Source organism: Oncorhynchus keta, chromosome 5, assembly GCF_023373465.1.
Source record: "Oncorhynchus keta strain PuntledgeMale-10-30-2019 chromosome 5, Oket_V2, whole genome shotgun sequence".
NCBI classification, from domain to species: Eukaryota; Metazoa; Chordata; class Actinopteri; order Salmoniformes; family Salmonidae; genus Oncorhynchus; species Oncorhynchus keta.
The window spans coordinates 36,254,648-36,269,718 of NC_068425.1; the positions used below are offsets into that span (position 1 = coordinate 36,254,648).

The 15,071-nt window shown below is 46.1% G+C and overlaps 1 protein-coding gene and 1 long non-coding RNA gene across 4 annotated transcripts; both read right to left on the reverse strand.

The window, feature by feature from the left end:
• Window positions 1-540: 540 nt before the first annotated feature.
• LOC127929928 (uncharacterized) lies at window positions 541-4,050 on the reverse strand. Of its 3 annotated transcripts, none has more exons than XR_008136364.1 (3): window positions 3,442-4,050; window positions 2,634-2,795; window positions 541-850 (listed from the first exon to the last, which is right to left on the reverse strand). It is a non-coding gene; the product is annotated as an uncharacterized LOC127929928 (long non-coding RNA). The 3 variants fall into 3 exon arrangements; XR_008136366.1 differs by lacking the exon at window positions 3,442-4,050 and adding an exon at window positions 3,120-3,254; XR_008136365.1 differs by lacking the exon at window positions 3,442-4,050 and adding an exon at window positions 2,958-3,105.
• Window positions 4,051-6,970: 2,920 nt separating this feature from the next.
• LOC127930363 (transmembrane channel-like protein 5) lies at window positions 6,971-14,440 on the reverse strand. Its single transcript, XM_052520037.1, has 7 exons — window positions 14,245-14,440; window positions 13,381-13,456; window positions 12,329-12,459; window positions 10,541-10,717; window positions 7,738-7,816; window positions 7,438-7,515; window positions 6,971-7,270 (listed from the first exon to the last, which is right to left on the reverse strand). Exons 1-7 carry the CDS (start codon window positions 14,391-14,393, stop codon window positions 6,971-6,973), a joined length of 990 nt encoding a protein of 329 aa, XP_052375997.1. The 5' UTR covers window positions 14,394-14,440.
• Window positions 14,441-15,071: the final 631 nt, after the last annotated feature.

The following is a 15,071-nucleotide window of genomic DNA, read 5'->3' on the forward strand; positions in this document are numbered from 1 at the left end:
GGGATGACCAGGGATGTTCTCTGTTTAGTGAGTACACCAGATCAGAGGCAGTAGGGATGACCAGGGATGTTCTCTGTTTAGTGAGTACACCAGATCAGAGGCAGTAGGGATGACCAGGGATGTTCTCTGTTTAGTGAGTCCTCCAGATCAGAGGCAGTAGGGATGACCAGGGATGTTCTCTGTTTAGTGAGTCCTCCAGATCAGAGGCAGTAGGGATGACCAGGGATGTTCTCTGTTTAGTAGGGATGACCAGGGAGTCCTCCAGATCAGAGGCAGTAGGGATGACCAGGGATGTTCTCTGTCTAGTGAGTCCTCCACATCAGAGGCAGTAGGGATGACCAGGGATGTTCTCTGTTTAGTGAGTCCTCCAGATCAGAGGCAGTAGGGATGACCAGGGATGTTCTCTGTTTAGTGAGTCCTCCACATCAGAGGCAGTAGGGATGACCAGGGATGTTCTCTGTTTAGTGAGTCTCCAGATCAGAGGCAGTAGGGATGACCAGGGATGTTCTCTGTTTCTCAGAGGCAGAGGGTCCTCCAGATCAGAGGCAGTAGGGATGACCAGGGATGTTCTCTGTTTAGAGAGTCCGCCAGATCAGAGGCAGTAGGGATGACCAGGGATGTTCTCTGTTTAGTGAGTCCACCAGATCAGAGGCAGTAGGGATGACCAGGGATGTTCTCTGTTTAGAGAGTCCACCAGATCAGAGGCAGTCCCTTGACCTACATCATTCTATCCACTACCAGAGAGAAGAGGGTAGAAACCACCATTTACCTTCCTGTAGGAGGCTGTATCCTATAGGTCTTCATCATTCTATCCACTAACAGAGAGAAGAGGGTAGAAACCACCATTTACCTTCCTGTAGGAGGCTGTATCCTATAGGTCTTCATCATTCTATCCACTACCAGAGAGAAGAGGGTAGAAACCACCATTTTACCTTCCTGTAGGAGGCTGTATCCTATAGGTCTTCATCATTCTATCCACCAACAGAGAGAAGAGAAGAAACCACCATTTACCTTCCTGTAGGAGGCTGTATCCTATAGGTCTTCATCATTCTATCCACCAACAGAGAGAAGAGGGAAGAAACCACCATTTACCTTCCTGTAGGAGGCTGTATCCTATAGGTCTTCATCATTCTATCCACTAACAGAGAGAAGACAGAAGAAACCACCATTTACCTTCCTGTAGGAGGCTGTATCCTATAGGTCTTCATCATTCTATCCACCAACAGAGAGAAGACAGAAGAAACCACCATTTACCTTCCTGTAGGAGGCTGTATCCTATAGGTCTTCATCATTCTATCCACTAACAGAGAGAAGACAGAAGAAACCACCATTTACCTTCCTGTAGGAGGCTGTATCCTATAGGTCTTCATCATTCTATCCACTAACAGAGAGAAGAGGGTAGAAACCACCATTTACCTTCCTGTAGGAGGCTGTATCCTATAGGTCTTCATCATTCTATCCACCAACAGAGAGAAGACAGAAGAAACCACCATTTACCTTCCTGTAGGAGGCTGTATCCTATAGGTCTTCATCATTCTATCCACCAACAGAGAGAAGACAGAAGAAACCACCATTTACCTTCCTGTAGGAGGCTGTATCCTATAGGTCTTCATCATTCTATCCACCAACAGAGAGAAGACAGAAGAAACCACCATTTTACCTTCCTGTAGGAGGCTGTATCCTATAGGTCTTCATCATTCTATCCACACTAACAGAGAGAAGACAGAAGAAACCACCATTTACCTTCCTGTAGGAGGCTGTATCCTATAGGTCTTCATCATTCTATCCACTAACAGAGAGAAGACAGAAGAAACCACCATTTACCTTCCTGTAGGAGGCTGTATCCTATAGGTCTTCATCATTCTATCCACCAACAGAGAGAAGACAGAAGAAACCACCATTTACCTTCCTGTAGGAGGCTGTATCCTATAGGTCTTCATCATTCTATCCACCAACAGAGAGAAGACAGAAGAAACCACCATTTACCTTCCTGTAGGAGGCTGTATCCTATAGGTCTTCATCATTCTATCCACCAACAGAGAGAAGACAGAAGAAACCACCATTTACCTTCCTGTAGGAGGCTGTATCCTATAGGTCTTCATCATTCTATCCACCAACAGAGAGAAGACAGAAGAAACCACCATTTACCTTCCTGTAGGAGGCTGTATCCTATAGGTCTTCATCATTCTATCCACCAACAGAGAGAAGAGAAGAAACCACCATTTTACCTCCTGTAGGAGGCTGTATCCTATAGGTCTTCATCATTCTATCCACCAACAGAGAGAAGAGAAGAAACCACCATTTACCTTCCTGTAGGAGGCTGTATCCTATAGGTCTTCATCATTCTATCCACCAACAGAGAGAAGACAGAACAGAAGAAACCACCATTTACCTTCCTGTAGGAGGCTGTATCCTATAGGTCTTCATCATTCTATCCACTAACAGAGAAGACAGAAGAAACCACCATTTACCTTCCTGTAGGAGGCTGTATCCTATAGGTCTTCATCATTCTATCCACCAACAGAGAGAAGACAGAAGAAACCACCATTTACCTTCCTGTAGGAGGCTGTATCCTATAGGTCTTCATCATTCTATCCACTAACAGAGAGAAGACAGAAGAAACCACCATTTACCTTCCTGTAGGAGGCTGTATCCTATAGGTCTTCATCATTCTATCCACCAACAGAGAGAAGACAGAAGAAACCACCATTTACCTTCCTGTAGGAGGCTGTATCCTATAGGTCTTCATCATTCTATCCACTAACAGAGAGAAGAGGGTAGAAACCACCATTTACCTTCCTGTAGGAGGCTGTATCCTATAGGTCTTCATCATTCTATCCACCAACAGAGAGAAGAGGGTAGAAACCACCATTTACCTTCCTGTAGGAGGCTGTATCCTATAGGTCTTCATCATTCTATCCACCAACAGAGAGAAGAGGGAAGAAACCACCATTTACCTTCCTGTAGGAGGCTGTATCCTATAGGTCTTCATCATTCTATCCACCAACAGAGAGAAGACAGAAGAAACCACCATTTACCTTCCTGTAGGAGGCTGTATCCTATAGGTCTTCATCATTCTATCCACTAACAGAGAGAAGACAGAAGAAACCACCATTTACCTTCCTGTAGGAGGCTGTATCCTATAGGTCTTCATCATTCTATCCACCAACAGAGAGAAGACAGAAGAAACCACCATTTACCTTCCTGTAGGAGGCTGTATCCTATAGGTCTTCATCATTCTATCCACTAACAGAGAAGACAGAAGAAACCACCATTTACCTTCCTGTAGGAGGCTGTATCCTATAGGTCTTCATCATTCTATCCACTACCAGAGAGAAGAGGGTAGAAACCACCATTTACCTTCCTGTAGGAGGCTGTATCCTATAGGTCTTCATCATTCTATCCACCAACAGAGATAAGACAGAAGAAACCACCATTTACCTTCCTGTAGGAGGCTGTATCCTATAGGTCTTCATCATTCTATCCACCAACAGAGAGAAGACAGAAGAAACCACCATTTACCTTCCTGTAGGAGGCTGTATCCTATAGGTCTTCATCATTCTATCCACTAACAGAGAGAAGACAGAAGAAACCACCATTTACCTTCCTGTAGGAGGCTGTATCCTATAGGTCTTCATCATTCTATCCACTAACAGAGAGAAGACAGAAGAAACCACCATTTACCTTCCTGTAGGAGGCTGTATCCTATAGGTCTTCATCATTCTATCCACTAACAGAGAGAAGACAGAAGAAACCACCATTTACCTTCCTGTAGGAGGCTGTATCCTATAGGTCTTCATCATTCTATCCACTAACAGAGAGAAGACAGAAGAAACCACCATTTACCTTCCTGTAGGAGGCTGTATCCTATAGGTCTTCATCATTCTATCCACCAACAGAGAGAAGACAGAAGAAACCACCATTTACCTTCCTGTAGGAGGCTGTATCCTATAGGTCTTCATCATTCTATCCACCAACAGAGAGAAGACAGAAGAAACCACCATTTACCTTCCTGTAGGAGGCTGTATCCTATAGGTCTTCATCATTCTATCCACTAACAGAGAGAAGACAGAAGAAACCACCATTTACCTTCCTGTAGGAGGCTGTATCCTATAGGTCTTCATCATTCTATCCACTAACAGAGAGAAGACAGAAGAAACCACCATTTACCTTCCTGTAGGAGGCTGTATCCTATAGGTCTTCATCATTCTATCCACCAACAGAGAGAAGACAGAAGAAACCACCATTTACCTTCCTGTAGGAGGCTGTATCCTATAGGTCTTCATCATTCTATCCACTAACAGAGAGAAGACAGAAGAAACCACCATTTACCTTCCTGTAGGAGGCTGTATCCTATAGGTCTTCATCATTCTATCCACTAACAGAGAGAAGACAGAAGAAACCACCATTTACCTTCCTGTAGGAGGCTGTATCCTATAGGTCTTCATCATTCTATCCACTAACAGAGAGAAGACAGAAGAAACCACCATGCCTCTTGGCTGCTATACATATGTATTTGGTTTGTCATTCTATTATTTTTCATGTAATTTTAGTGGTATTTAAATATAATTTATTCAGCATTTATCAGAATACCTTTTCCAGAAATAGTTTACCAGCTTCATGTTTTCTAACATTGAAAAGGTGAAGGAGTGCCAGTCCTCCAGCAGCAATACTACCCTGGTAGTAGGTACGCCAGTCCTCCAGCAGCAATACTACCCAGGCAAGTCCTCCAGCAGCAATACTACCCTGGTAGTAGGCACGCCAGTCCTCCAGCAGCAATACTACCCTGGTAGTAGGCACGCCAGTCCTCCAGCAGCAATACTACCCTGGTAGTAGGCACGCCAGTCCTCCAGCAGCAATACTACCCTGGTAGTAGGCACGCCAGTCCTCCAGCAGCAATACAACCCTGGTAGTAGGCACGCCAGTCCTCCAGCAGCAATACAACCCTGGTAGTAGGCACGCCAGTCCTCCAGCAGCAATACTACCCTGGTAGTAGGCACGCCAGTCCTCCAGCAGCAATACAACCCTGGTAGTAGGCACGACAGTCCTCCAGCAGCAATACTACCTCCTCCCAGAGCGCTAAGAACCTTGGCGTGATCCTGGACAACACCCTGTCGTTCTCAACTAACATCAAGGCGGTGGCCCGTTCCTGTAGGTTCATGCTCTACAACATCCGCAGAGTACGACCCTGCCTCACACAGGAAGCGGCGCAGGTCCTAATCCAGGCACTTGTCATCTCCCGTCTGGATTACTGCAACTCGCTGTTGGCTGGGCTCCCTGCCTGTGCCATTAAACCCCTACAACTCATCCAGAACGCCGCAGCCCGTCTGGTGTTCAACCTTCCCAAGTTCTCTCACGTCACCCCGCTCCTCCGCTCTCTCCACTGGCTTCCAGTTGAAGCTTGCATCCGCTACAAGACCATGGTGCTTGCCTACGGAGCTGTGAGGGGAACGGCACCTCAGTACCTCCAGGCTCTGATCAGGCCCTACACCCAAACAAGGGCACTGCGTTCATCCACCTCTGGCCTGCTCGCCTCCCTACCACTGAGGAAGTACAGTTCCCGCTCAGCCCAGTCAAAACTGTTCGCTGCTCTGGCCCCCAATGGTGGAACAAACTCCCTCACGACGCCAGGACAGCGGAGTCAATCACCACCTTCCGGAGACACCTGAAACCCCACCTCTTTAAGGAATACCTAGGATAGGATAAGTAATCCTTCTCACCCCCCTTTAAGATTTAGATGCACTATTGTAAAGTGACTGTTCCACTGGATGTCATAAGGTGAATGCACCAATTTGTAAGTCGCTCTGGATAAGAGCGTCTGCTAAATGACTTAAATGTAAATGTAATGTAAATGTAGTAGGCACGCCAGTCCTCCAGCAGCAATACTACCCTGGTAGTAGGCACGACAGATTTCAGACACGGCCACTGACTGACTCAAACATGTTATTTACAGATGACAAAGAATTTAATTCAAAATCAACTGATACAGAAGAAGACTTATAAAATATTAGAATATCAAAAAGAATCAACACCCTACCAACATATCAACATATCTCAACATAACTCAACATATCAACATATCTCAACATAACTCAACATCTCAACATAACTCAGCATCTCAACATAACTCAACATAACTCAGCATCTCAACATATCTCAACATATCTCAACATAACTCAGCATCTCAACATAACTCAGCATCTCAACATCTCAACATAACTCAGCATCTCAACATAACTCAGCATCTCAACATAACTCAGCACTTAAACCTTTGTTATATTCATCAAAAAGACAACACACAATATAACAACTCCCTTTATCTCAACTAACTAACACTTAAATCTTCTTCTGGGACAACATCCTATTCCCTACATAGTGCACTACATTAGACCAGAGCTCTATGGCACCCTATTCCCTACATAGTGCACTACTTTAGACCAGAGCTCTATGGCACACTATTCCCTACATAGTGCACTACATTAGACCAGAGCTCTATGGCACACTATTCCCTACATAGTGCACTACATTAAACCAGAGCTCTATGGCACACTATTCCCTACATAGTGCACTACATTAGACCAGAGCTCTATGGCACCCTATTCCCTACATAGTGCACTACTTTAGACCAGAGCTCTATGGCACACTATTCCCTACATAGTGCACTACATTAGACCAGAGCTCTATGGCACACTATTCGCTACATAGTGCACTACATTTGACCTGAGTCCTATGGAATAGGGTGGCATTTTGGAAGCAGACCATGTCTGAGCCCGACAGTTGATGTGGGCTCCTATCCTCTCTCTGAGTCTAGGTAGGACTGATGTTGTCCCTGGTTCACCTCTGCTCTGCTGGACCCTGGTCTCCGTGGGGAGGGGGCGCTCTCAGGCACCGACCCAGGCAGGACAGGTACCTCGCGGGCAGGCAGCGGCTCCAATCTGGGCCCCCGTGGGGCCTTCCCTGAAGCCATCCTCTACCCCTGACTGGCCACAGTGGATCTGGAGGGGGAGGGGCTGGTCGCTCCTCCTCTACCCAGCACGCCTGCCTGCTGGCTGGGGTCCGGCGGCGACCAGGGCTGCCTCTGGGGCTGGCTCCACCACGGGGCTGGGGGCTGGGCTCTACCTAGCCTGGGGGAGCTGTCCCAGGGAGGCCGCGTGAACACGGAGGGGGCCTCCATGGGGGGGGATGGGTGTTGGAAGGAGGGAGGAGGGCGTGCTTCTTCTCTAAGCTGCCCTGACTCTGGCCTGGTCGGTTTCTCCTCCTCGAAGTGCACCTATAGGGGAAACAGACGGTCTTCATATCTGTCTGTCTGTCTGTCTGTCTGTCTGTCTGTCTGTCTGTCTGATCTACTTCTACAACAAGACTGCATCATAAATGGCACCCTAATCCCTTTATACTGCAATACTTTAGACCAGAATCCTATGGGGTTATAGTACTAACCTGTGGTCTAGGTCTGCCTGCTCCCTGTCTCTGTAGACACTGTAACCTCTTGAGGAGAAAGGCCTTGTCCTTCCCCTCCTAACACCACAGAGAGAGAGAGAGGGACACAGGAGGAGGAGAGAAATGGATGGATTAGACAGGGAAGAGAGGAAGAGAGGGGGGAAGAGGGAGAGAGGGAGGAAGAGGGAGAGAGGGAGGAAGGGGAGAGAGGAAGAGAGGGAACACTGAGGAAGAGCGGTGAGTGTGTGTTTGTATAGGTGTGTGTGTGCTTCAGTGTATGTATGTGTAGGAGAGCCTCACGTTGACGATCTGTTCCCGTAGAGACATGATGAGACGTTTACGACCCTGAGTCACCTGCCACAGGAAGTACATCACCACCCTACAGGAAGAGACATGATGAGACGTTTACGACCCTGAGTCACCTGCCACAGGAAGTACATCACCACCCTACAGGAAGAGACATGATGAGACGTTTACGACCCTGAGTCACCTGCCACAGGAAGTACATCACCACCCTACAGGAAGAGACATGATGAGACGTTTACGACCCTGAGTCACCTGCCACAGGAAGTACATCACCACCCTACAGGAAGAGACATGATGAGACGTTTACGACCCTGAGTCACCTGCCACAGGAAGTACATCACCACCCTACAGGAAGAGACATGATGAGACGTTTACGACCCTGAGTCACCTGCCACAGGAAGTACATCACCACCCTACAGGAAGAGACATGATGAGACGTTTACGACCCCGAGTCACCTGCCACAGGAAGTATTATTATTATTTACATCACCACCCTACAGGAAGAGACATGATGAGACGTTTACGACCCCGAGTCACCTGCCACAGGAAGTACATCACCACCCTACAGGAAGAGACATGATGAGACGTTTACGACCCTGAGTCACCTGCCACAGGAAGTACATCACCACCCTACAGGAAGAGACATGATGAGACGTTTACGACCCTGAGTCACCTGCCACAGGAAGTACATCACCACCCTACAGGAAGAGACATGATGAGACGTTTACGACCCTGAGTCACCTGCCACAGGAAGTACATCACCACCCTACAGGAAGAGACATGATGAGACGTTTACGACCCTGAGTCACCTGCCACAGGAAGTACATCACCACCCTACAGGAAGAGACATGATGAGACGTTTACGACCCCGAGTCACCTGCCACAGGAAGTACATCACCACCCTACAGGAAGAGACATGATGAGACGTTTACGACCCTGAGTCACCTGCCACAGGAAGTACATCACCACCGTACAGGAAGTAAAGGCATATTTTTATATTTTAGTCATTTACCAGACATTCTTATTCAGAGGTACAGTCAGAGAATCCATCTTAACATAGCTAGGAGCTAGGCTAGCTATATCAACCACACTGTCATAGTACATTATCCCTCAATAGAGTAGTTATCAGATAGCTAGGAGCTAGGCTAGCTATATCAACCACACTGTCATAGTACATTATCTCTCAATAGAGTAGTTATCAGATAGCTAGGAGCTAGGCTAGCTATATCAACCACACTGTCATAGTACATTATCCCTCAATAGAGTAGTTATCAGATAGCTAGGAGCTAGGCTAGCTATATCAACCACACTGTCATAGTACATTATCCCTCAATAGAGTAGTTATCAGATAGCTAGAGCTAAGCTAGCTATAGCAACCACACGTTCATAGTACATTATCCCTCAATAGAATAGAGTAGTTATCAGATAGCTAGGAGCTAGGCTAGCTATATCAACCACACTGTCATAGTACATTATCCCTCAATAGAGTAGTTATCAGATAGCTAGGAGCTAGGCTAGCTATATCAACCACACTGTCATAGTACATTATCCCTCAATAGAGTAGTTATCAGATAGCTAGGAGCTAGGCTAGCTATAGCAACCACACTGTCATAGTACATTATCTCTCAATAGAGTAGTTATCAGATAGCTAGGAGCTAGGCTAGCTATATCAACCACACTGTCATAGTACATTATCTCTCAATAGAGTAGTTATCAGATAGCTAGGAGCTAGGCTAGCTATATCAACCACACTGTCATAGTACATTATCCCTCAATAGAGTAGTTATCAGATAGCTAGGCTAGCTATAGTAACCACACTGTCATAGTACATTATCCCTCAATAGAGTAGTTATCAGATAGCTAGGAGCTAGGCTAGCTATAGCAACCACACTGTCATAGTACATTATCCCTCAATAGAGTAGTTATCAGATAGCTAGGAGCTAGGCTAGCTATAGCAACCACACGGTCATAGTACATTATCTCTCAATAGAGTAGTTATCAGATAGCTAGGAGCTAGGCTAGCTATAGCAACCACACTGTCATAGTACATTATCCCTCAATAGAGTAGTTATCAGATAGCTAGGAGCTAGGCTAGCTATAGCAACCACACTGTCATAGTACATTATCTCTCAATAGAGTAGTTATCAGATAGCTAGGAGCTAGGCTAGCTATAGCAACCACACTGTCATAGTACATTATCCCTCAATAGAGTAGTTATCAGATAGCTAGGAGCTAGGCTAGCTATAGCAACCACACTGTCATAGTACAAACTCCCTCACGACGCCAGGACAGCGGAGTCAATCACCACCTTCCGGAGACACCTGAAACCCCACCTCTTCAAGGAATACCTAGGATAGGGTAAGTAAGGGTAAGTAATCCTTCTCACCCCCCTTCTCCCCCAACAAGATTTAGATGCAAGTGGCTGTTCCACTGGTTGTCACAGGTGTTTGCACCAATTTGTAAGTCGCTCTGGATAAGAGCGTCTGCTAAATGACTTAAATGTAAATGTAATAGTACATTATCCCTCAATAGAGTAGTTATCAGATAGCTAGGAGCTAGGCTAGCTATAGCAACCACACTGTCATAGTACATTATCCCTCAATAGAGTAGTTATCAGATAGCTAGGAGCTAGGCTAGCTATAGCAACCACATGGACATTGTCAGTACATCAGTCAGAGCTAGTAGCCTTAGCTTCTGTTCTTTATTTCATGGGAGGATAAAACCGTTACACACACAGTAACATACTTGTACCAGGACTGGACATAGGAGAGGTGTGTGTGTGTACACAGCTACTCACAGTACTATGAGTGTTAGGAGGCAGTAGAAGACTTGACTGTGTAGTATAACGTTGATGATCCAGGCCAGCCAGGCAGAGTGGGGCTGAGAGGCCTGAACGGAGGCTATCCACCGGTCTACAGTCTGCATCACCCAGCCCTGGCCCTGGAACGGACCACACACACTAGAGGGAGGGAGACTGGGGACAGAGACAGGACATGTAGGGTTAGTGTGTGTCTATCCACTGGTCTACAGTCTGCATCACCCAGCCCTGGCCCTGGAACAGACCACACACACTAGAGGGAGGGAGACTGGGGACAGAGACAGGACAGGTAGGGTTAGTGTGTCTATCCACTGGTCTACAGTCTGCATCACCCAGCCCTGGAACGGACCACACACACTAGAGGGAGGGAGACTGGGGACAGAGACAGGACATGTAGGGTTAGTGTGTGTCTATCCACTGGTCTACAGTCTGCATCACCCAGCCCTGGCCCTGGAACGGACCACACACACTAGAGGGAGGGAGACTGGGGACAGGTAGGGTTAGTGTGTGTCTATCCACTGGTCTACAGTCAGTGTGAGAGAAAGTTACAGATGCACAGATATCACCCCCCACAAAAAAAAAAATGCTAACCCTGTTATTGTAATGGTGAGAGTTAACATGTCCTGGGGTGTGATATTTGAACATCTAACTTTCTCACTCATCATCATTCAATATTCATTCATTCATTCACGATTCATTCACGGTAGCACCAACATTAATGTAGAAGTGTTTAAAAACATCTATTCTTATTTACAATAAAAGTGACTCCAAAATGACACTACATTATTTACCCTTCATTTCTATTGGGCACCAAATAATCTGCAACAACCAAAACAAACAGCAAATACATCCAACAAGTTTGTAGAGTCACAAGGTTGATGTAGTCACTATGTGCTAGAAATATGGGACTAAATACTCAACTTTAAACTACTTTAAGACACATATTTGTCCCAATACTTTTGGTCCCCTAAAATGTGAGGACTAAGTACAAGAAGTGCTGTAATATCTAAACGGGTCACCCGATATGGATGAAAATACCCTCAAATTAAAGCTGACAGTCTGCACTTTAACCTCGTAGTCGTTGTACCTTTTCAAATCCAAAAGTGTTGGAGTACAGAGCCACAACAACAAGCAAAATGGTCGCTGTCCCAATGCTTTTGGAGCTCACTGTACTTCCTGTGCTTGGCCCTCCTATGTTCAACATAATAAATGGCTCCCTATCCTCCAGATGAACCAAACTCACTGAAAGTGGCAGTAATAACACGTCTTCTGAAAAAGCCAAACCTTGACCTGATAAATGAAAATAACTATCAGTCTGTCTAATCTCCCGTTGCTGTCAAAAACGCTAGAAAAAGCTGTTTCTCAGCAACTCACCGCCATCCTGAAAACAAATAATGTATACGAAACATTCCAGTCTGGTTTTAGACCCCCATCATAGTACTGAGACCACACTTATGAAGGTTGTAAATGACCTTTTAATGGCGTCAGACCGAGCCTCTGCGTCTGTCCATGTGCTCCTAGACCTTAGTGCCGCTTTCAACACCATCAATCACCACATTTTTTTTTTTGGGGGGGATTGGAAACCATAAATGGTCCTGAGACAAAGCAGAGTATACTGCCCTACCAAGCAAAAAGGCAGTAACTGCTCATCTACATCTGCATTGCTTGCTGTTTGTGGTTTTAGGCTGGGTTTCTGTAGAAGCACTCTGCTGATGTAAAAAGGGCTTTATAAAAAACATTGTATTGATTGTGAGTGTGTGTGTGTACCTCCAGAGTGTGTATGCCAGCAGGGCCAGAGTCCCCAGGTAACAGGGGAGGAAGAGGAGGGAGATGAAGAGGGTCTGCATCTGACCCACCCTACTCCAGGAACTGGGAGGATGGCAGCTCCTTATACTGGTCTAGGAGAGAGGTAGGGAGGGAGGAGAGAGGGAGGAGGGGGAGAGAGAGGTAGGGAGGGAGGAGGGGGGAGAGGGAGGGAGGAGGGGTAGAGAGAGAGGTAGGGAGGGAGGAGGGGGGGAGAGGGAGGGAGGAGGGGTAGAGAGAGAGGTAGGGAGGGAGGAGGGGGAGAGAAGGAGGAGGGGGAGAGAGACGTAGGGGGGGGAGAGGAGGGGGAGGGGAGGAGGAGGGAGAGAGGGAGGGAGAAAGGGAGGGGAGAGAAGGGGGAAGAGAGAGGAGGGAGGAGAGAGGGAGGGAGGGGGGAGAGAGAGGTAGGGAGAGAGGGAGGGGTAGGAGGGAGAGAGGTAGGGAGGAGGAAGGGGGAGGGAGGAGGGAGGGAGGAAGGGGGGAGGAAGGAGTCTGAGTCTACATCTCAAACGGCACCCTAGTATTACAATGGAACCCTAGTATTCCAATGGAACCCTAGTATTCCAATGGAACCCTAGTATTCCAATGGAACCCTAGTATTCCAATGGAACCCTAGTATTCCAATGGAACCCCAGTATTACAATGGAACCCTAGTATCACAATGGAATCCTAGTATCACAATGGAACCCTAGTATTACAATGGAACCCTAGTATTACAATGGAACCCTAGTATTCCAATGGAACCCTAGTATTCCAATGGAACCCTAGTATTACAATGGAACCCTAGTATTACAATGGAACCCTAGTATTACAATGGAACCCTAGTATTACAATGGAACCCTAGTATTCCAATGGAACCCTAGTATTACAATGGAACCCTAGTATTACAATGGAACCCTAGTATTCCAATGGAACCCTAGTATTCCAATGGAACCCTAGTATTACAATGGAACCCTAGTATTACAATGGAACCCTAGTATTCACTATTAGTGCACTACTTTTCTCCAGGGCTCTACCTTCTTTAGGTGGAAGATTAGGAAGAGTTTGATGAGCTGAACGACAGGGAGGAGAGGAGAGAAGTACACCCCTATCCTGGAGAGGGGGAGAGAGACAGAGAGAGAGGACGGACGGACGGACGGACGGACGGACAGACAGACAGACAGACAGACAGAGCAACATTAAGACAGTCTCAAGCTAATGATACACTGCTATTCTAATATATTTTGAAAAATGTACATCCATTTTGCTGTGCAAATGCCATTCACACCTCATATGTTGCCTCACTATAATATTGTATCATGATACATTAATGCACACATACTGTGTTAGGTTACTAGAGAAGCAGAGAGGGTATATATATATATAGTTTGTCATCTTTAACTGCCGAAAATGGTGGGCATGCTAATCGATTATATAGATATAGGTTACTAGAGAGGCAGAGAGGGTGTAGATATAGGTTACTAGAGAGGCAGAGTGGGTATAGATATATAGGTTACTAGAGAGGCAGAGAGGGTGTAGATATAGGTTACTAGAGAGGCAGAGAGGGTATATATATAGGTTACTAGAGAGGCAGAGAGGGTATAGATATATAGGTTACTAGAGAGGCAGAGAGGGTATAGATATAGGTTACTAGAGAAGCAGAGAGGGTATATATATATATAGGTTACTAGAGAAGCAGAGAGGGTATATATATATATATCGGTTACTAGAGAGGCAGAGAGGGTATAGATATAGGTTACTAGAGAAGCAGAGAGGGTATATATATATATAGGTTACTTGAGAAGCAGAGATGGTAGAGATATAGGTTGCTAGAGAGGCAGAGTGGGTATAGATATAGGTTACTAGAGAAGCAGAGTGGGTAGGACTATAGGTTACTGTACCAGGCCAGGGTCTGAGCGTTGATCAGATCTAGAACGTTCCTGGCCACGTCAAACTCTGCCGGCTTCACAACACACCTGGTGGCAATCACACTAAAGACAACAACAGGTGTGCTTGAGTCCATGTTGGAGTTAAATACTAAACTATCCATATAAGTGTATTTTTGTAAATATACTAAACATGGAATAACCACAGATAGATGAGCATACTTGTAGAGGAGAGGATAGACACTGAGTTGACAAAACATTATGAACACCTGCTCTTTCCATGACACAGACTGACCAGGTGAATCCAGGTGAAAACTATGATCCCTTATTGATGTCACTTGTTAAATCCTCTTCAATCAGTGTAGATGAAGGGGAGGAGACCTGGTTAAAGGAGGATTTTTAAGCCTTGAGACAATAGAGACATGGATTGTGTCTGTGTGCCATTCAGAGGGTGTATGGTAGTAGGTACCAGACACACCGGTTTGTGCCAGCAACGTTGTTGAGTTTTCACGCTCAACAGTTTCCTGTGTGTATCAAGAATGGTCCACCACCTAAAGGACATCCAGCCAACTGGACACAACTGTGGGAGACATTGGAGTCAACATGGGCCAGCATCCATCCCTGTGGAACACTTTCAACACCTTGTAGAGTCAACATGGGCCAGCATCCCTGTGGAACGCTTTCAACACCTTGTAGAGTCAACATGGGCCAGCATCCCTGTGGAACACTTTCAACACCTTGAAGAGTCAACATGGACCAGCATCCCTGTGGAACGCTTTCAACACCTTGTAGAGTCAACATTGGCCAGCATCCCTGTGGAACGCTTTCAACACCTAGTAGAG

Coding starts and splice junctions, on each gene's coding strand:
- LOC127930363 (XM_052520037.1), bottom strand. CDS start 14,393: ATGGATAGTTTAGTATTTAACTCCAACATGGACTCAAGCACACCTGTT. Junction 13,457..14,244: donor AACGCTCAGACCCTGGCCTG/GTACAGTAACCT, acceptor CCCCCTCTCCAG/GATAGGGGTGTACTTCTCTC. Junction 7,817..10,540: donor CTCCTAACACTCATAGTACT/GTGAGTAGCTGT, acceptor CTCTTCCTGTAG/GGTGGTGATGTACTTCCTGT.